General features: G+C 36.0%; 1 protein-coding gene across 1 annotated transcript in view; it reads left to right on the top strand.

Moving 5' to 3' along the window:
* WDR27 (WD repeat domain 27) overlaps positions 1-23,348 on the top strand; it is a 302,935-nt gene that overhangs the window by 102,942 nt on the left and 176,645 nt on the right. The window contains exon 22 of the mRNA XM_044675486.1: positions 6,002-6,104. Within this exon, the coding sequence (XP_044531421.1) occupies positions 6,002-6,104 (103 nt within the window). The remainder of the gene's footprint in view (positions 1-6,001; positions 6,105-23,348) is intronic.

Genomic DNA, 23,348 nt, shown 5'->3' with positions numbered 1-23,348 from the left:
CTTTTTCTTGATATTTATCTCTTTAATGATCTGCTCTAGAATTTTCCTAGTAATCAAAGTAATCTAAACCTTTAGTTTTCTGGCTCTGTTCTCTTCTATTTTTTTCAAAACTAGAACATTTACCCTTCTCAAAACTTGTGCAATCTCTCTTTTGCATGCTCTTTTATATATTACTGAAAGCTTCAGTGATTACATCAGTCAGTTATTTCATTACCCAAGGATAATCTAGGCCAGGTAACTTGCATTCATCAAGGGCAAATTAGTTGCTCTCTTACTCTCTTTTCACTTAGGCTGGGCTTTGACAACTTCCTGTTCATCATTTTAGTTCTGACATTCCCAATTCAAAGGTCATCTTCCTTGGCAAAAAAGCAGAAGCAAAATATTAATTGAACAGCTTTACATTTTTCGTGTGATCAGTTATTCCCCTTGCATTGAAAGAAAAGGTTCTTATTCCTCCTTTTACTGCATCTATAGTTAAGAAACAAAATATTTTTATTGTCCTTAGCTTCCTTTAAAAGCCATAGCTCATCTAAGCATTAATAACCCTTTTTAGATAGTATTTTTAAAAATCACATTCCTATTATATTTGTCCTCCATTATCTGGCCATGATGTTTTCTTTTGTTCTTTTTGAAAATCTATATTGCTTAGTGAGTTCCCTGTGCTTTTTTATTCATCTCCATAGGAAAATCCCATTTTCTTCCTTTTTGTAATCATCTCCCCTTTTGCCTTTATAATTTATTCTTGAGTGTCTTTTATACTTGTTGGGCTAATCACTCTGTAGAATTTTAGTTCTACCTATCCTCTGAGTTCTTGGAAATATGCTTTTCCAAAATCTAGGGCATATTTCTGAATAGGTCCAGAATTTCTCTTTTCTGTCATCAACTCTTTAAGGAAGTAATCATTTCCCTACAAGGTTCCCATCATTAAATAGTTCCTTCCTTTTAATAAGAATCAGACCCAGAACACAATTTCTTCTTGTTGGTTGTTCCATCTTTTAGAGGATAAAATTACCATTAATATGAGTTGAGAAATTTTTAGCTACACTAATTGTAGCCAGTTGGTTTTCTGAGATAGAATTCCAGTAGAATTTTGGTTAATTACACTTTGCTGAAGTGTTTTGTTTTTAACATTATAAATATTTACAGATTATTCCCACTCCCTGAGAAGTTTCTTAGAGTAACAATGCAAAACAATTAAGTAAAATTAATAATACAATGGCCTCATCTGAGAGTGAACATAATATTCCACATCTGTATTATCAATCACCTCTTTATAAAAAGTCTTGCAACTGTATTTTGTTTTTCTAACACCCTTGCCCCATTGAAATAAAAAGCAAAGAAAAAGAAATCTCTTCCCAACAAATATACATTTATCATATATGCATGTGAGGTCAAATTTTCCCCTTTATGTTAGGACCTCTGACTCCTTTTCTTTGTGGCCTTTGACACCTCTTTTATTTAGTATTATAAGGATGATATTAGAAATTAAGTCTTGTTATATTAGTTTACAGATAAGAAGTAGAGAAGCTGGCTTGAGAAAGAACTGGAGTTTAAAATGATCTGAGACAGTGACAGTTTCAAATGTTGACAGTTTAACAGTTTTTCTGTGGCAGTTACTGTCTCTGGGTGTGGCAGTTATTCTGAGGGGGGCAGTTACACTCTCTCTACAAGTGCTGAGAGGAGATGACATCTTTTCTTTCTCTACCCACTGTCTGAGGTAGAAGGAAAGGACGGAAAAGCCTGAAGGAGCTAAGTAATTTTCCTTTTCCAACTTGGGAAACACTAGTGACTGTCCTTTGCTGTTTCATAAATTGTTTTTATATCTGAGAAGACCAAAGAAAGACCTGGTCTTTGGTTTGGACTCTCAGTGCGCTAAGGCTCAGAGTCTTAACTTGGTTCTTGCTGAGGCTCATCCAGCTGGTCTTTGTTATTTTTATAACTTCTTATAAAGATAATAGCGTTAGTTTATTGTAGAATATTGAAAAATTGGTTAGTCAGATGAGAAAGGATCAGCTTTTGTACAAACAAAAACAATGCAACCAAAATCAGAAGGGAAACAACAAATTGGGAAAAAATCTTTATAACAAAAAACTGACAGAGGTTTAATTACTCAAATACACAATGAGTTAAATCAATTGTATAAAATATCAAGCCATTCTCCAATTGATAAATGGGCAAGGGACATGAATAGGCAATTTTCACATGAAGAAATCAAAACTATCAATAAGCACATGAGAAAGTGTTCTAAATTTCTAATAATTAGAGAAATGCAAATCAAAACAACTCTAAGGTATCACCTCACACCTAGCAGATTGGCTAAAATGAGAGAAGGAACCATCACTTTTTAAGAGGAATAGTTCAGAGACTGCTGGTGATTAAGAAGTACCATTAGGAATGATCTACTCTGGCTTTAGAGGGAAGTAGCTTTACTTTCCTGTGCTCAGATATCTCTAAATCTGAGTTTTAAGTTATAGAATCTTTGTGTGCTCAACCAAGACTGGATGGGAAAGATGTCTCCAAAGTCTTTCTGGTTGTTCTTGCTCTCTATTTCATGGCTGGGATTTGGAGTCTATAAGCAATAATTTACCAGGGATCCACTTGGTCCTGTAGGCCTTTTCTAATGTGTAGAGTTGGGGGGTTATTTCAATAGCTCATCATTATTAGTAAATCTTGACTAACTAGGAAACATCTGGCAACTGGGTCTATTTGTTGGTCCATAACTATGTCTGTTATGATTCATAAAGATGGCATTAACAAATATGCAAAGATAGATGAGGAACTGGTAAGATAGAGGATGAATTTCAAGAATGTGAGGGTGCTCTAATTTTGTAGATCACTGAATTGATGACCTTGGTGATAGTGATGGTTCCTAGAAAATAGCTATCCAGTTTCTTAGTGTGTTGGGAAGGATGATGATAATTGGTAGACAATATTTTTGGTCATGTACTTGAAATCACTTCCCTAGAGACTGTCATGAGTCAATTTCAGGCTACTGGCTATCTTGATCTGTTGGAAAATATAATCCATATGACTTGGAACTCACTGAAAAAGCTGTACTTGGCTTGGTTATTTGTAAAAGGCTGTGAAGACAGAATAGTACCTGGGGTTAAAAGTATAATTCTTGTGAAAGGGTATGTTTTGGATGGATAAATGATGTAGTTATAGGTGCTTATTGTGTTGGGAAGATAATTTTTGGTTGCAATACTAAAGATAATATTCTATGGAATATTTGGTTCTTTCTGTTTGGCTCTTGTTCTAGGCATACCATGTTAAGAACAAGTGGATTTTGATGTAGAGGTCAGATAAGAAGTACTGCAGAAAGTGGAATATTATTTGGGGCCTCTGATCCAAGTCTGGAGCATCTATTAAGAACCTGCCTGCTTGATTATTCTTGGAAATTTAACAATTAACTATTGACATTTAGTTATCTCCCAGCTATTTGGAATGGAGGGGGGCATAATAAAATACATCACCCTTCCCTCATTTGGCTTCAGCTAGGAAAATTCAGTGAGTCATAATGATTATATTGAAAGGGTAAGTTTCTTCTATGAACAGGGTTGGTCCCAGTCCATTCAAAACTGACTTGTCCCTTGGGAAAGAGGGTATGGGGAACTGACTTTCAGATCTGGCATAACTTGCTTTGTTATTTTAAAATATTTTTATTTGTTTTAATAAGCCAACATTCACCTTCTTATCCTCCCATCCTAATCCTCTTTCCCCAAATAAGAATACAAGAAAAAACCCATTGCAAACATGAATAGTCAATCAAAACACATGTCCACATTGACCATATACAATTTTTTTGTCTCATTCTACATTTTAAATTCTTTACCTTTTATCAGGAGGTGGGTAGCATATTTCCTTATTAGTCCTCTGGAATCCTAGTGAATCATTATGCTGATAAGAGTTCAGCTTATGCTGAACTCTTGTTTACATCATGTTTACATACCATAACTTGTTTATCCATGTCCCAATTTATGGGCACTTTCTCAGATTCCCTTTCCTCGCCACCTCTAAAAGAGCAATAACTATTTTATTTTTGCTTAGGACTAACCCCTCCCTTAACCTATCCTTACTCTAATTCTTCCTCCATTCATCTCCCCTTTCCTATTTCCCTATTCATTTATTTATTTTTTTTCAAAATTACAAAATGAATTAAGTTTTCATTTTCAGTTTTGGAGCAAAAATAACCCTCCGACAGTGAACACTATGAACAGTTTTGCCTTTGGAAGGACTAGCAGGTAGGGAAAGAGTAGTAGTGGTGTAGGAGAATAGAGAGGAAGACAGTCAAACCAACGATAAAATTCAGTGAGCAAAATCATTCCTGCCTAGTTCTAAAGATCTAAACATGTACTTCAAATGAATAGAGGAAAGTAAGAATAAAATGTCCACATTTACAAAGCTTTTATATGCAAAGTGGCCCTCAGGCCACCTGCTGGTCTGAAATCCAAGGGCCAGACTAGCTGGTCACATGCTTCTCAATGGCAACTATCTATTCCTATGTTTGTCCAGATCCCAAGGGAACTTAGTTTCAATTCATAAGCTTAAGGAATGTTGGAATATTATTGCCACCACTCCAAAATAATCAATCACCCTGCTCACTTGTTTTCATTATTATAGCCTTTAAAAAACATTTTTATCCCATGAGAATGTGTAGTAGTGCCAGTGTGGGAGTTTTGCTTTTTCCTCAATGTAGTGATAACTACCAAGGCACAATAATGAACATTAATGAAGACACCTGCATTGGAATCACAAACTATTCCCCACAGAGACATGAAAACACCTAGAAAATGTCATCCAGACATTTGATTTGGGGGGGGTGAAAACTTCCCTATTCATTTAAATGTATTTCTTTATCATCACAACAAGATTGGGATTTAGGTGCTATTATTATCCCCATTTTGAAGATGGGAAAACTGAGGCAGAAAGAGGCTAAATACCTTGCCCAAGGTCACACAAAGTCAGTGAGTATGAGAGGCATCATTTGAGCTCACATATTTCTGACTCCAGGTCTAGCTTTCTATCTACCAGGCAATTTAGCTGTGTAGGTGGTAAATAAGTCAAACTTGGTTAAATTGTTATGTTTAAACACAAGCCAAAGCAACTTGAGGGCAAAGTTCATGTCATTATTAATTAGTAATCAAAATATTAAATTTCAAAAGTAACTAATTCATCTTAAATATCCTTATGATACTATACTCTGCAGTATGTTAACTACCCAGTAAGCTTTCAGAAAGTAACTGATTGATTCATTGATTGAAAAGGATCCTAAGAGGTCCTTGTATCCATTTCATTATCCCCCCAAAGTTGTGCCTAAATAAATGATTCTCAATCCAATTTTGAAAAGATTTCTTTTTTGTATTTCCAATTATCCCAAGAATGTTCAGCAGCTTCCAGAACAAAGTTAATTTGATTTCACTAATTTGATTAAAGGTTTTAAATAAATTCTATACAGCACTTCTGTGAATGGAGTTATGAAATGAGACTAATAACATTCCATGTTTCATTTGAATGGTGCAAAACCCAAAGGCTTGTGAATCACTTGCCTAGATTACTCAAGATAGAAAGACTATTTGTTGTTGTTCAATTGTTGCAATTGTGTCCAACTCTTCATGACTTTATTTGGGGTTTTCCTGGCAAAGATACCTTGAGAGGTTTGCCATTTCCTTCTTCACTTCATTTTACAGATGAGGAAACTGAGGCAAACAGGGTTAAATGACTTGCTTACAGTCATACAGCTAGTAAATGTCTGAGGCCAGATTAAAAGTCAGAAAAATAAGTCTTTTTGACTCCACACCCAGTACTTTATCCACTGTGCCACAGAGCTGCCAGAAAACTATCTAGTTCTTTTGAAAAAATCTTTAGAATAACATATTCCTAACCATCCATACTATCAAAAACTTCTTTCTCTGTGGAAATGGCAAACAGCTGCTTAGTTTCTTTCTTTAATTAAAACCTTATTGAAAGTATATTTTTCAGTGTTTTATTTTCCTCTTTGTAGGTGTGAACGCCGTTTTGAAGGACATCTTAACCGGTGCCATCCCTGTGGAATTGCTATGAGTCCTTGTGGGAGATATATAGCCTGTGGCTCAGAGGACAAATACGTAGGTGCCAAAATGGAATGTTATTTAAACTTGAAATCTTTAGATGGAAAAAGTATTGTTTGAGATCTAAGTGTAAAGATGGAGAGTAGGAATTGGACAAAAGAATTTTCCAACCTGAATATGGATGGTGAATATGTGGCTCTTTTATAAATATGTAGGTTTGTTTCTTTTTAAACTGAAGCTGTGATTTTTTTGATGTGGGAAACTCTTAAGTGAGGGAGCTGGTCAGCCGCTCACACTAATTTCTTTATCCTTTTAGTCATAAAGTCTCCTCAACACATTGAGAGATTGGGTCTTGGTAAAGATGACACTGCCAGTGTGAGCCAGAGGTGGGATTAGAATCCAATTCCTTGCCTCTGGGACTAGCCTTCTATGCCAGACACATAAGTATTAGAGTATTTTAAAAGCAATTCAGAAAATTTCACATTTTGTATAGTATGATACATGTTTGACATATATTCCATTAACTCTGGGTCCTTGTTCCATTTCTCCTGGGCCCTTACCTTTTGCCTAAAAACATAGTGAAGTCTGTCCTGTGCTAAGAAAAGCAACAACTAACTTAGCTTTCCATGAAGTTACTTTACTGGACTGGCATTTTATCTTTCCTCCTTTTTACTACTATTATGAACTTCTAGGCAGGAGGGTCACCTGCATGGGTGCTTCTCCCTGTTTACTCATCATCCATCTACTCCTTGGAATGCTGCAGTCTGACTTTTGTCCTGGTCATTCTATTTTAAGTGTTTTCTCCAAGATCAGGAAAAGTGATCTCTATTTTCAATCATTTCCTCAGTCTTCATCCTCTTTGAGCTTTTTGCATTTGACAGTTCATTCTTCTTTATTTTTTGACTCTCTTTTCCCTGAGTTTTTACTGCTTTTACCTTTTTTTCTTTTTCTCTTTCTCCTCTTAATTGTGTCCTCTGTATCCAAGATGCAGCCAAGGTCTGACTAATTCATCTTTGCAACATCTCTCAAATATGTTCCCTTCTCTTCTCTGTGAAAGCCCTCATTTCCTCCAGACTGGACTACTGCAGTAGCTTGTTGGTGAGTCTGCCTGCCTCAAGTCTCTCCCCACTTCTACTATCTTCCATTCAGCACTAGAGTGATTTTGCTAAAGTGCAGGCCCCATTATGTTATCTTTCTATGCAGTAAACTTCACTGACTCCTTTTTGCCTTCAGGATCAAATATAAAATCCTCTTTGATATCCAAAGCCCTTCATGACCTAGCCCCCTCCTACCTTTCCAGTGGTCTTATACCTTATTACCTGGCCATCTACTCTACAGTACAGCCACATTAGTGCCCTGGCTGTTTCATGAACAAGACACTTCATCTCTCAGCTCTGGACATTCTTTCTGGCCACCCCCCCCCCATGTTCTCCCCTCCTCTGCTTCAACTGCTGACTTCCTTTAAATCTCAATTAAAATGTCACTTTCTACAGGAAACCTTTCCCAGCCATTCTTAACTCCAGTGTTTTCCCTCTGTGAGTTATTTCCTATACTTTTTAATGTAATTTTTCTTATTAGATTGTAAACTCTTTGAAGGCAAGGACTTTCTTTTGACTCTTTTTTTTATCCCTCAGCTCTTAGCCCAGAAGCTGGCACATAGTAGGTGCTTAATAAATGTTGATTTGTTGTTTGATTGTTTGAACACTCCTTTGGCTCTTTGGCAGGTATATTTTCTTCTATTCACCTATCAAGTATAGATGCCCCACCAGGCTCTGCCCTTGCTTCTTTTCTAGTTCTCTATATTCTCTCTGTCTTTTCTAGTATGTCTGTAACCATAACTTATCCTATGATCTTTTTGTAGATGACTCCTAAATCTATATATCTAGTCTCTATCTCTCCCTAAAGCCCTGGTCTTTCTTTTCCAACTGCTGTTTTAGGTCTGAACATTCCCTTAGGGTGAAGTGGGGAGTCCTAGAATCAGCATCATATCAGAAATATAGGAGAAGTTCACCCTGAAAAACTTTTTCTATAATAAACTCAGAAATTATATTAACTATCAACATAAAACCCAGATATGTATGGATATAACACCTATAGATGTGCCCTTTTCCACAGCTCTTTTCCCATGAGTCATCAAATTGGGAAAAAGACACAAAGATGTATCAAGACAAGAGTTTTCTTACTTTTTGAACCATTCAGGCTACCAAAAGCACAGGGCTGGCTAGCCTAATTAAATCTACCAAACCCAGTAGGTCCTTCTCCATTCTTGATTATGGCTAGTTATGCTGCCTCTGCATGTCCCAGGGGAGTGACTTGTAAGTAACTGCCATTATATTACAAAACGTAGACTTATTTCCGACCCAAGTTGGATTATTAGCTGTTCTCTAATTGTGTCCTAAACTACCCTGCCTCCATTCATCCCTGAAGCCTTCTCCTGGCCTTGAATGCAGTTCTTTCACCTACGTACCTGCCAAAATCCTCCTTTAAGAACCAGTTCAGCTTCTGCCTCATCCCTGAAGTCTTTCCTGACCTGTAGAACTAAAAGTATTTCCTTCCTTTCTCAAATACTCTTATTATATATAATCTGGATTTCATCTTTATCCCCATTACTGGCTTTCTACCTTATATTGTAGTTACTTGTTTATACAACATAGCTTCACGATTGGATTGTCAGCACCTAATTGCCTGGGTCATTATGAAGACCAAATGAATTAAGGGCTATGTATACCTTAAAGCGCCATATTATTCCAGTGACAATAATATAATGATAGTCATTATTACTCTTATTTTTATAATCAACTGTTACTAAGATTTTCAATAACTGATTTCTAAGTTGCAGCTACATCTATTAAAGGTCTTTCAAACTGAGAGCCCAGTTTCCATTAAAATCCATTTTTAATTACCTGTGCATCCTTTTTTGCTATACTTTATAGTATAGATATTTTCTTTATAAATTTACTAAAATAACTGCCAATTTGCAATATGTATTTAAAAATGTATTACATGTGTATGCCCCAAAATTTTCTGCAGAAAACTTATGTGATACTATACTATATTATACCATAGATTTTCTTCTTCACTCTCTCTCTGTTTCTCTGTCTGTCTGTCTCTCTCCTTAATTTATATCAATAAAACAAAAATCAAAAACTTGTTCTGTCTGGTTCCAGAATGAAAAAGTAGCAGCACTAGGTAGGAGCTGGAAAGAAGCAAAATTTATTCACTGCTAGGGAAAAATTTCTAACAATTAGAGCAATTCAAAAGGGCAATATTGACTGCCTTGAAAGTAGTTAATCAATCAATAATCAAGTAATAAAAATCAATAAACAAAAACATCAAAAAATAAATTATTAAATTCACAGTATATGTGATGCACTATGTTAAATGATGGGGATACAAATTTTTAAAAGACGGTCCGGCTCTCAAGGAGCTCACAATTTAATAGGAGAAGACAACATACAAAAGGAGGGAATGGGAGCAGATGGAGAAGTTTGGAATAGTCCAAAGGTTTCCCTTTGCTGGAGGTTTTTTAAGCACTCACCATCTGACCCTTTAGACCATAGAATAAATCTCATTCAGTTAAAGGTTGAACTAGATGGCATCTGAAGTCCATTCAAGGTCTGAGATTCTACGAAACCCTTGAAGGTACCAGCACACCCAGGATTCAAATACGGGCATAAGAAGGACCAGATTTCTCTATTTCTACCTTTATATTTCTTGCATCTATTCTCTTTTTTCCACTCACATAAGCAGGACATTCTAAGCCCTTTTCAGGGCTCCTCATCTACCCTTGCTGTTTTATCCAATCTCACCTGTGGTTCTGAGAAGCTGTAGAATGCACAGCAACCACACTCTGATAAAATCATGTTGAGGGTACAGACTCAAACCCATCAGTCATTTAGGAGTATGTTTTCCTCAAATATGTAAAGACTTCCCCAGGCAGAATGAATGGGATGAAAATCTGTTCCACTGACCATGAAGGTGACTGAAGTAGACACTCTAGAGTACTTAGAACTTTGTCAGACATCAAGGATGCCAAAAGCATCCATTGCATCCTGAGCCATTATCAGTCATCTTGAATTTTGTCTTGCCCTTAGCCTTGGATGACTGAAGGAGAAAGTGAGGCTGATGACTTTGTGAAAGACTCTCACTTATATATAATTCTGGCACAAGTCAAGCCATCATTCCATGATGTCACTAGTCCTCTTCAAAAATAAAGGATGAACCACAACAACAGACTCACATAGCTACAACCTTAGTTTCAGGCTTCAACACTTCCTGCCTAGATGATTTTAGCACCCTCCTCATTTGTCTCCTTGCCTTCAGTTTCTCCCCCTTCACTTTATCCTATACCCTATTACCACATGATTTTCTTTAAGGGAAGATCTGAATATGCCATTCCCCTGCTTAGCCAACTTCAGTGGTTTTCCTATTGACTCTAGGAAAAACAAAAACAAAAACAAAACAAAACAAAACAAAACAAAACAAAATCTCCTCTCTTTAGCTTTTAAAGCCTTATCCACCCTGGCCCCAAACTTTCTTGCTAGCATCACTGGACATTGTTCCCTCCCATTCCCATACACATACCATGAAGTTGAGCCAATTTGGCATTCTCTCTGTTACACTCAATAATACTACCATCTCCTGTCCCAGGGCTCTTGCAGTGGCTGTCTTGCCAGGATTGAAATGTGTTCCCTGCTTGTCTCTGCCTCATAGCATCCCCTTTCTCCCTTTCAATTGCAGCTCAGGCACTGCCTTCTCCAGGAAGCCTCTTCTGATCCCTTATATTTCACTACTTTGTTTGTAGAGTGCCTAAAAAACCTTGGTGCATTTTTAAGTTATAAGAGCTTGAAGTACTAAGAGCTTAACATGGCATTAAGACTTTTGGGACACACTGTATTTATATTTACTCACTTTTTATTTATACTTTACATATTTTTATATAAAGTGTTATCTTTACCCCAAATGGGCAAAATCATGAGAAGAGATTGTTTCATTCATTTATGTACACTCTAGCTCCTGGAAGAGTGCCAGCCACAAAGTAGGGACTTTATAAATAAATGCCTGTTAATTGATGAACTGTGTCCATTTTATGAGAACCAGCCTCATTGGTTTCAGAGGCTCATTATCAGAAAATTGACTAGTAGTTTTTAACCACGAATTGCAAATAAGGTAATGAGACTAATTTTTCTTAAGCTGTTTTACATGAAAATTGGTCTAACTGTTCTATTGTCACATCATAGAAATACACTAGGAAATTCAGACTTTGGGACATTTAGAAAAGAATTTTAAAATTCATATATCAAGTCCCAAGTACAGTTAATTTCCTTTCATTGTTAACTTGTTTTTCAAACATAACAGTTCAAACACAAAGGTTAAATATCTCAAATAAACAATAAGCCTTTATTAAATGCTTACTCTATATTAAGCCTTGCACTAGGCTCTAGGGATGCAAACACAAAGAATAGAATTATCCTTACTCTCAAGTAGTTTACATACTAATGGAAAAGGTCATGAGGATATATATATATATATAAATTTATATAGAATCAAAATAATTATGGGTTTAAAATGTGATCATAGTTTTTTATAATGATTCAGAGATAAAAATATTTACTATTGATTTAGGTTTAAGAAATTTAAAAATATGAAGTATTAAAAAAAAGTTTCTAAGAAGCAAAGGACTGTAAGTCAATCAGCCCACATTCACAGTTGAATTTCTGTTGCACATAGGATACCTGGAAGTTGCTGTAGGTGATTTCAGTGCCAGGGGATTGCCCTAGATTATGTAGTTTTACTGACTTCCTTCAGGTGCCTGCCTATAGCTAGGGAGAAGATAGGCAGCAAAATGCACATTATCACTCTGGATGTATATCAAACTGTAATTTAAATATTACTTTCATATTAATGCAGTCTTAGTCATTCTTATCATAAAATTCCTGTATCGCAATGTGTATTTGTTTTGTAGATATGGAAACAGAATTGAGATGAGAATTCAGATACCTTCTAATTGCTTAATCAGTGCTGCCAGGCTTTCTCTTAATGTCAGGTTCATTTAATCTAGCAAATATTATGAACCACCTCCTGTTACCAGTGATACAAGGAAGGCAAGGAAAAAGTCTTATGAATAACTTACTGTCTAATTAGAATAAAGGCATATTATGACAGGGCTAGACAGTGATTCCTAGGCAACATATAAGGAAATCCTTAATATTGTGACATAATATATTGAAGATTTGGGAAATTTAAAATAAAGGAAAAGATCATTGTAGGGTGACTTTTGTCAGTGAAGTCTTCAGGTATTAAGTCTTAAAAGTACATTTTGATTTATTAGATTTTGGCTTTGGTCTCTGTGTTTATAAAATGAGGGGACTGATGTAAATAATTTCTGATATTCCTTCAAGTTCTAAAATTATTTGACCCTATGTCTGCCTGTAAGAAGTATAAAAAAATTTTAGGACAAAAGAATAAACAATCTAAATTCACATATTCATTCCACCAAACATCTAGGCAGCATGGTGGGTAGGATGCTTAATTTAGAGAGGGAGGAATTCAAATCCTGCCTCAAATATGCAACTAAATGTGACTGGATAGTTTACTTAACCTCTCTTGGCATCAGTTTTATCATCTCTAAAATGGGGAAAATAATAGCTCTTACCTCAAAGTGTTGCCATGATGATATATGTAAAGTACCTTGCAATCCTTAAAACCATATATAAATTCTATGTCTTATTGTTATTAATATTAATAAAAGAATACCTTTGTCTAAGGCAGTGGTTCCCAAACTTTTTTGGCCTACTGCCCCCTTTCCAGAAAAAAATATTACTTAGCCCCCTGGAAATTAATTTTTTTTAAGTTTTAATAGCAATTAATAGGAAAGATAAATGTACCTGTGGCCATCACCGCCCTCTTGGATCACTGCAGCACCCACCAGGGGGCAGTGGCACCCACTTTGGGAATCATTGGTCTAAGGCATTCTATTGCATAATGAAGAAATACAAAATTGTGTAAATGATAGCTCCTGTCCTCAAAGGGTTTACAGCTTAATGGACACTCATGCATACAAATTAAGGGAGTAAAATGCCACACAACTTAAGTTGCTCTCTCTTTAAATTTTATTAGAGTTTGTTTGTATTTCTTCTTTTTGCACCACCCTTTTACCTTGATTCCCACTCTTTTTACTCTTGGCACATTCCTCCTATTTTAAGCTCTTGAACTGGAACAGTGCTGGATTTTTATTTTTGCATACTGAAAATTTAGTACTCTTTGATGAACCTGCAAAGGTAATCAAAGAGTTCAAATGAGCAGTAAAGATGTTCAACTCAGATTACGCTGATTTCTTCTTGCTGATAGAAGAATTACTGACTAAGAGAGAGAAGAATGAATTTATTGAGAAGACCGAGGAATAGTCCAGCTTTGACTCTATGGCCTGAGGATTACAAAGAACTGTATTTGAATTCAGTTCATAATTACAGGATATTAAAACATGCTAGGAAATCATTTATTAGGTCATGGAGAGGCATTCTCATCCTCCTAATGCCCTGGTCAAAGTTTGAAAAAGTAAAGCAGAATCCTCATAAGACACCTGCAGGATTTTTAGAAAGGATAACAGAGACTGCCTGAAATCCACTTAGGTCTAGATGTGCTGGCAGATGAAATCATAGCCCACATTAAAAGAATCTTTGTAAATAATGCCTACACAGCAGTGAGAACATTTTTTAGGGAATACTGTCTGGATTGGAAATTAATGTCTCTTGAAGAATGAGAAAGAAAAGCAACTTATATGTACTCAGCAGTCAGGCACAAGGTAACTAATGACAAAGATGCAATTATTGAGAATTTGAGAAAGCAGCTAAGAGATGCTAACAAAAGAACAAAGGATAGTGAAATAAAAGAATTAAATGCTGTAGCTGCTTCTGGATCTGTGCAGCCAAGGAAACAATATGTTGCTAGAGACAGGAGATCAAGTCCCCAAAGGTGTTTCCTATGCAACAAAATTGTTCATTTTGTACATGAATTCAGGAGCACAGTTTTAAAGGTAGATCAATAAGAACAATAATTATAATAGATACAATAATAATAGTTATAGGCAAAATAACAATAATGAATAATGGTAATAATTACAGGCAAAATAATGTAAATAGGTCAGAATGCTTGTTGCCAAGGTGCTCAGGCCCCGGATCTGAGTGCAATGCAGGTTTGGATCAGACTGGGTGAAAGGCCTAAGTATAGCTAGGTAGTCAAAGGTAATCAGAACAAAGGGGCATGTTCATTATAAAGGTGTACCCAGAGTTCAAAAGTATTAGCAGAATCAAAGGAAAATAGATTAGAAATTAATGGATTTGAGTGTGATAAGGATGATATTCTTTTAGCATCCCCAAATGCAAAGGTGTGTCTGAGAGATAGCAAGATTCTTTTGTTAGAATTATATAACCTAGAGATTCAGTTAACAACATTCAATCTATATACCACCTATGAACACTCTATCAATACTTATTTCACCAGAGCCACATTTATATTTTATAATCCTTATGAATACCAGAAAGATCGGGGGGAACTCCAAGAAACAAGTTCTTAAGAGGTGGCTGAGGCACATAAAAAAGTGAAAGCCTTTCCCAGGGTTATACAAGTAGTACATATCTAAGGTGGGATTTGACTACAAGCCAAGAACTAAATTGCTCTGCCTCTCTTGCAAGAAGTTTATACTTAATATATGCAATGGATAAATTGAGTGGAATAAACAAAATACAAGAAGTCTTAAGAATAGGGAATATCACTTATTGTTGGGATGTTTTCATGGAGTGGGGTGGTAGTTGGTCTATGACTTGAGCCTTGAAGGATGAGTCCTATATATATAGATGGTAAGAATGAATGGCATTCCAGTTAGAGAATATAATGCAAAACATACTGAGGAACTTAAAAGACATTTATTAAATACTTCTCTTGGCACAAAAGTCCTACCTTCATATTTAATCATGGTATGGAAATGACCCTAACTTGCTTGAAGGCTTCCCTAAAAGAGTAAACAGTTGGTTTTACCAAGCCTGAAAAATAAAACAACAATAGCTTTGAAATATGTTCTAGGAATAGAGTATGTCTACAATTTGAATGAGAACCAACTTAAGAGAGGAGAGAGAGACTTATCACCAGAAGGTTTTTTGACCCTAATAATACAGGATGTTTTTACTTAATTGAATGTTTCTGTGACCCAGAAGCAGATCACAAGCTTTTGTTATTCTGTGTAATTCTTGTCAGTGTTCTATACATCCTTCAGAGAGAAGCTGCCTAATGAGATAGAAGCTTTTCTTGAGGATTTTTTACATTTTGAGGAAACCAAGAGAGCAGTTAGGGTGTAGAGAATTAAAGAGCAGAGGACAATATAGGGTTGAAATGGATGACTATTGGGTTGAGGTTAGAGAGGAAGAAGGTGTAGTCAGAACAGCCTGTAAAGCACTCAGATGCGAGGAGAGTAAAGGTCTTGAAGCGGGTAAAGGGGGGGAATGTAAATGAAATGTCAGAATATTGAAGAATAGGGAGAGATGGAATGATAGGAGCTTAACTTCAGATAAGTGAATATTATTAGAGTTTCTAATTTGCAAAGTAGAATGCTTATGGATAATGGCAAGGTCTCATGTGTGATGATCCCTCAAATGTCTCACTCCTGCAGTTCATCATATACACCATCATCACCATCATTTTCCTTAAATGCAAATCTAATTGTCTTATTCTCATTTTCCCACACTTCCCCATTTCTGTTAAGGATGGTGTTGTTGAGTTGTTTTTAATCATGTCTGATGCTTCATGACACTATTTGGATGTTTTCTTGGCAAATGAAATGCTGGAGTAGTTTGCTGTTTCCTTCTCCAGATCATTTTACAGATAAAAAACTGAGGCAAATGAGGTTCAGTTATTTGCCCAGGACCACATAGCTGGAAAGTACCTGGGGCTGGATTTAAACTCATAAAGATAAGTCTCCAAGCCCAATGTTTTATCTACTGTACCACCTAGCCTTAAAGAGTACCACTATTTTTCAGTTCTTTGGCCTTAGTTATTTTTGATTCTTCACATTCCACCTTATCCCCATCCCATCTAGTTATTTCCCATTTCTTATCAATTCCACTTTCACAGAATCTTTCCCATCTTTCCCCTTCTTCCCAGTTACCCATTCATCCCCTAGTTTCTAGTTCAGGATCTCTTTCTTAGAGGAAACAACCTACTCATTGATCTCCTTTCCTCAGATATTTCCCCCTTTCGGTCTACCCTGCACATAGAAGACAAAGGGTTTTAGAAGACTAAAGCACAGATATGACCATCTTCTCTATTCCAAAAACCCCAGTGGCTTTTTACTGTCCCTAGGATAAAATAAAAACCTCTTTATTTTCCATTTCCAACTCTTCAAAACCTTCCAACAAATGTTTTCTGGCTTATTACATATTATCTTTCAGCTAAATCAGTCTCTATTCCTTTGCACAGGCTAAATCTCATGTCTGGAATGCAATCTTTCTTTACCTCTGCCTCACAGAAACCCTAACTTCCTTGAAAAGGCTTTTCCAGTGCCCTCTCCAAATTATTTTGTATTAATTTCATATGTTCATCTATATTTTATATTTTAAATTTTTATATCATTGTTCAGTTGTTCATTTCAGTTCTGTCTTTGTAACACACTGGACTGTAACGCACTGATACTGTCCATGAGATTTTCTTGGCTAAGATACTGGAGTGGTTTGCCATTTCCTTTTTCAGTGACAAACAGAGGTTGTATGTTGCTCAGGATCACATGGCAACTAAATGTCTGATGTAGGATTTGAATTCAGGTCTTCCCAATTCCAAGTCCAGTGCTCTATCCATTTAGTCACCTAGCATGTTTTTATACATATTTGGAATTTACTCGTACGTATTGTTTACCCTAATAAAGCATAAGCTCCTTGAGGGCAGGGAAGTATCTAGCACAGTGTAGGCACTTAATAAATGTTGATTCATCAACCAATTTCAGGTGACTGTTTTTTATCAGTTAATTTTTTGAAGTAAATCATAATACATGACAAACTCTTTTTGCTCCTTTATATTAAGCAACCTCCTACTTCTTCAGTGAAAATGCTAGAAAAGGAAGCAAGTGTTAAAGATCACCCAATTTTTAGTCTGTTGACAAAGATTAATGATCCTGTTGATAAACCACATGTGAGACATTTCTTGTCTGATCAGTGAGTTGATAATAATGCTGTAGAAACTGAACCACAAACACATTGACATCCTCACTATAAATGACACCAGAAGAAGTAAACAACTTCCAGCTCAGTGTGAACAGAGAATTTCATTTTTCATCAGAGTGAAATAAAGGAATTGGCAGAGTTGGTTAAAAAAACAACAAGGAATATAATTTCATGGGATGGTTGGTCTTTTTGACTTGCAGTGTTGATGATGAACATATACAGACCACCATGAAGATAATTGCAGTTTATGTACAAACATCTGTTAGAGAGGATGAAGAAAGAGAAGACTTTCATGAAGAACTTGATGAGACCCCTTCAGACTAACTGAACATATATACCTTCATGCCAAGTGGCTTCGTTTTGACTATTTGCTTAAGGATATTGAAAAATATGTCAGAAAATGAGATTTAGTATAACGAAATGAAAGTGGCCAAAAGTATAATAATTACTCAGAGGCTTCATATTTGTGTATTATTTATTATTTCTTCTAGAGAGTCTTTGGAAGAATTAGAAAGTGTTGAGCACCACACCACATCACACCCCATCTCCACCCCTAAATAGAGATCGATTCTATTTTAACAGGTATGAAACAGAACAGCAGTGTGCTGTACTGGAAAGAGCACTGGCTTTGGTGTTAGGAGACCTGGAGTCGCTCCCTATCTTTGTTTACTACCTTGACCAAGTCACTTAAATGCTCTGCTTTCTCAATTTCCTTGTCTATAAAATAAGTGGATTGGGGGAGAGTTGTGCATTTATATAGCACCTATCATGTGCCAGGCATTGTATGAAGTGCTTTTTAACTGGATCCTCACAAGTTTGTGAGACAGGTACTAATTTATTCATTTTACCGATGAAGAAACCAAGGCAAACAGAAGTTAAATGACTTGCCTGGGATCACACATCTAGAAATTACTTGAGGCTAGATTTGAACTCTAGGCATTCCTGACTTTAGGTCTGTGCTCTATCCACTGCATCACCTAGTTTTTATACTAAGTGACTTCTAAGAACTCTTTTAATCCTTATGATAAATCAGCCAGCATTTACACAAACACAATGAACATAGAAATATGTATTGGATGATAGTATATGTATAACTTGTATCATATTACCTGCCATCTTCGGGAGGGAGAGGAGAGGAATGGAGGAAGAGTTATGGATTGCAAAATGTTGGAAAATGATGCTTTAGCTTGTACTAACATGTTAAAAAAAAGATCAAATACCAAAAAAAAGTAATTTGTTTTGGAAAAAATCAAAAACTTAAGAATTTAAATACTTACTATATGCTAGATAGTTACTAGGCACTAGGGATACAAAGACAAAAGCAATGTCTCTGTCTTTAAGTAGCAGAGAGTTGAGATGATTGAGATTGTTGACTATACGGGCCAGATGAGAATATTATTATGGCAAGGAGGTAGCTAGTTGTTTGAATGAAGTAGCTGGGGTACAGCTTGAAGGTCATGGGGGTGTTTTGAACTGGATAAGGGTAGTAGAAAGGGAGGAATTTAAGAGATTTTAATCCAGAATTGAAAGTACTAAACTTAAGATTTTGAAGGTAGTGTCTTGTGGTGGCAAATGTATTCCTATCAGCAAATAGCTGATATTTTTAATAATCTCCACTCTCCTCTCTATTAGGTTCTCCCCATCCTTCCTGACCAAGTTAAAACTCACTGCCTTCAGAAAGTCTTCTACAACCATTTTATTTCCTAATGATTCCCTTTAATCTTTTATAATGCTTCATTTTCAAGACCTAGATAAATGACAGATATAGTGACTGTTGATAGATAACTAGAGAAAAAGCATTTATTAAGCACTCAGGCACTTTTTAAGCTTTTTTTAAGTCTTTAAATACTAGTTTCAAGAATTATTGAAAATAAACAACTCTCAAGATTTTCCTACTTAAGCAAAGTGAGAAGCATGTGATTTGCAAATGAATTACAATTTGTTTTGTATACTGATAGAGTAAATTCTTTGCAGAAATACTGGCTAGTTTTTCAACATTTTGGCAAGCAATCTTTTGAACTCTTTTAGAAAACTGTAAGCTCTGATTATGCTTTTAAAGAAAATAAGATTTCACTTTGCCAGTCTCTTACGCCATAGGAATCCTGAGTAAAAACATATGTCAAGTAGTCCATGGAGCATACATAAGGCATGATTGTTTTCTTGAAGGAGTCTTTACAAAAATCATTTATTTAACAATAAAAGTATTGTTCTAAACTAATACTTAAAGTTCTATAATGACAATTATTTAAATATCTACATATTCAGCCTTAGTCTCTCCTCTGAGCTTCAGTCTTAAATCAGTAGCTACCTATTGGACATTTCCAACTGGATGTCCAATAAGCATACCAAACTCAACTTGTCTAAAACAGAGTTCATTATGTCTTCTTTTCCTCCTCTAGACCCATTTCTCTTGTAAATGTATCAATTTTTTTCTAGGACATTACCATTACCCATGTTCTCAACCTTAGACTCATCTTTTGGGTTCTTACTTACCCTCTTCTCCCCCATATCCAGTCACTTGACAAGTTTTACCTCCACATTATCTCATCCAACCATCCAATAAACAATGAGTAAGAACCTACCCTGTGCCAGGTACAATGCTAGATTTTGGAAATACAAAGACAAAAAAGGAAGCATCCTCTCCCCCCAGCATAGAGCTTATATCTAGAAATACATTTATAAATGTATATAGAATGTATGCAAACTATTTACAAGCTACTTTATGGAAGGAGGGAGACACTAGTAGCTGCATAGGAGGTGAGGAGAGAGACCATGTCAAGCAAGAGGGAAAGCCAGTGTTGAAGAAATAGAAACATAAATGGAATACTATGTCTGTAAGAAGGATAGTTTGGTTGTATCATATGGTATGTGAGGGGAATGATATGTAATAAGACTGCAAAGATAGGAAAAGGTCAGTTTGTATATAGCTTTAAATGCCAAGCAAAGGAATTTATATTTGTTCCTAAAAGTTAAAATGAGTGGTTCAGTTGACAGAATGCTGGACCTGGAATTAGGAAGACTTTTCTTCCTGAGTTCAAATCTTGCCTCAGACAATGAATAGCTATGTGACCCATGGCAAGTCATTTAACCATTTTTGCCTCAGTTTCCTCATCTGTAAAATGAGCTAGGAAAGGAAATGGCAAACCACTGTAGGATCTTTGCCAAGAAAAACCCAAATAAGGTCTTGCAGAATCAGACATAACTGAAAACAACTAAGGAAAAAACTTAAAAGGGACTTACTGGAGATTATTGAATAGAGGAGTGACTTGATCAGACCTACACTTTAGGAAAATCACTTTGATCACATTGGTAGGAGAAACTGGAACGTACAATTGGAGGGGGAGAGGCTTGCATTAGGAAGATCAGTTAGGGACTATTGCAATAGTTTAAAGAAGAGATGATGACATCTTGGACTTGGGTGGTTGCTATGTGAGAAGACAGGATTCATATGTGAAAGGTATTGTGAAGGTTGAAGTGAGAATATATGGGAGTTGATTAAATCTGTGGGGTAAGAAAGAGTGAAAAGTTGATGATGATACTGAAGTCACAAACTTTGGTGACATCTAGGTTGATATTGCCCTTGGCAGGTTTAGGGAAGGTCATAAAAGGGGTCTATTTTGGAGAAGGGATAATGAGTTCTGTTTTGGATTTGCTAAGTTTTAATGTCTGTGAGATGTTGTCTAGTTGGGAAATTGGTTGGTGAAAGCTCTGGACTTGGAGTTAGGAAACCTGAGTTCAAATCCTGTCTCAGATTCCAGCCCTTTTACATCTTTTCTTGGTGTTGATGAGAGAACTGGACTTCATTAAGACGTTTTATATTGTCATCTTAACCAGAATAGTAATGTGACATTGTAATATGCCATTCCAAACTAGGGTCAGTATTTAGGAAACAGCTCTCTCAGGGTTACATTCCAGTTTTTCTTCCCAAGTGTAGACAAGTCCTTTTAATTTTTACTAATCATGGTCTCTAGGTCATATGTATTCCCTAAAACTTCCACAACTTTTTTTCTGTCATATATATTTTAGCCTTATGTTTAAATTTTTCAGACTTAAAGTAAAAGGAAACTTAAGGTAGTGTGTGGAAAGCAGAGACATGAACTTGAAATATATGAGTAAAATATTATTTCATCTGACCTGTGAATAAAGATGCAAAGGAAGTTCCCATGCCACCCGAATCAGCACTTTCCTTATAAAAATAGTTTCATATACCATTTAAAAAAATGAATTGGTTTTGGCTGGAAAGCCTAGATAATTATATACACATGTGAATTTTGAGCATTTAAAAGAATGTTTTGAAATCTAGTTTTCATTTTATGGTACTTTTACTTATAAGTATTCTGATACATTTCTATAGTCAACTCTATAATTTTGAGAGTGATCAGTAATTTGACTATTACCATTTGCATAAATGAATTACCATATATACCATCTTATATACTATAATTTTTCACAGTATGAATATTTTGTTGTTCAGTTGTCTTAGTTATATCCAGCTCTTAGTGACCACATTTGGAGTTTTCTTGACAAAGACAGTGAAGTAGTTTGCCATTTCCTTTTCCAGATCATTTTACAGAAGAGGAAACTAATTCAATTACAGTTTAAGTGACTTGTCCAGGGTCACACAGCTAATAATTGTTTGAGGTCAGATTTGAATGAAAAAAGAGTTTTTCTGGCTCCATAAATTTATTTATCCTTTGTTTTCAAAGAGGATTGATGACACCATTGGATGATGTTTTGAGGTACATAAATTGTAATTAAGTGGGGCAGAGTTGCACATAGTCATTAGCCCCAGTATCTCTTCCAGAGACATTCAAGTCTAGGGGCAAGACAGAAGTTAGGATGACTGGTGAGGGCCCAGGATGCAGGGGATGAACTTGATGTCTTTAACGTCTGACCAAACTCTAGGTCAGAGATGGGCAATCTTTTAGAGATTGAGTATAAAGCCTATCCCTTTCCCTCTCCCCAAGTGCCTTGCCAATACCCCCTTCCCCAAATTCTGTGTTCCTCTCCCCACTGAATACCAGGCCCCCACCTTACTCCACCCAGGGAAGAGAGGAAGCACATTCATTAGATTGCTAGGCAGAGGGGCAGGTGATACAGTCAGGCTTGGGGAGAGGGAGAGGCAAGGGGTACAAGGACTCCACTCTGCTCCCCTCTAGTTATGTGAGCTTTTGAATGACTTGAATATCAAGAAGGAAACTATAAGTAAATTAATTGAACATTGAATAGTATACCTGTCAGATCTATGGGAAAGAAAAGAATTTAAGACCAAGAAAGAAATAGAGAAAATCACAAAATGTAAAAATGAATAAGTTTGATTACATTAAATTAAAAAGGTTTTGAACAAACAAAACCAATGCATCCAAAATTAGAAGGGAATCAACAAATTGGGAAAAAATCTTTATAACAAAAACTCTGACAAAGGTCTAGTTTCTCAAATATATATCAATTGTACAAAAAATCAAGCCATTCCCCAATTGATAAGTGGGCAAGGGACACGAATAGGCTGTTTTCAGATAAAGAAATCAAAATTTTCAATAAGCACATGAAAAAGTGTTCTAAATCTCTTATAATTAGAGCAATGCAAATCAAAAGAACTCTGAGGTACCACTTCACACCTAGCAGATTGGCTAACATGACAGCAAAAGAAAGTAATAAATGTTGGAGAGGATGTGGCAAAATTGGGACACTAATGCATTGCTGGTGGAGTTGTGAATTGATCCAACCATTCTGGAAGGCAATTTGGAACAACCTCTGGAGCTGATGGAGAGTGAAAGAAGCAGAAACAGAACAAGTAGAACATTCTACACAGAGACTGATACATTGTGACATATTTGAATGTAATGGACTTCTCTATTAGCAGCAATGCAAAGACCGAGGACAATTCTGAAGGACTTATGAGAAAGAACGCTATCCACATCCAGAGAAAGAACCGTGGGAGAAGAAACACAGAAGAAAAACATTTCCTTGATCACATGGGAACATGATTGGGAATATAGACTCTAAATGATCACTCTATTGCAAATATTAATAATATGGAAACAGGTCTTGACCATGTAAAACTCAGTTGAATTCCTCATTGGAAGGGGGAGGG

The sequence above is a fragment of the Gracilinanus agilis genome, chromosome 4, assembly GCF_016433145.1.
Source record: "Gracilinanus agilis isolate LMUSP501 chromosome 4, AgileGrace, whole genome shotgun sequence".
Taxonomy (NCBI): domain Eukaryota; kingdom Metazoa; phylum Chordata; class Mammalia; order Didelphimorphia; family Didelphidae; genus Gracilinanus; species Gracilinanus agilis.
The sequence above is the reverse complement of the archived record's forward strand: the minus strand, read 5'-3'. Positions and strand labels throughout refer to the sequence as shown.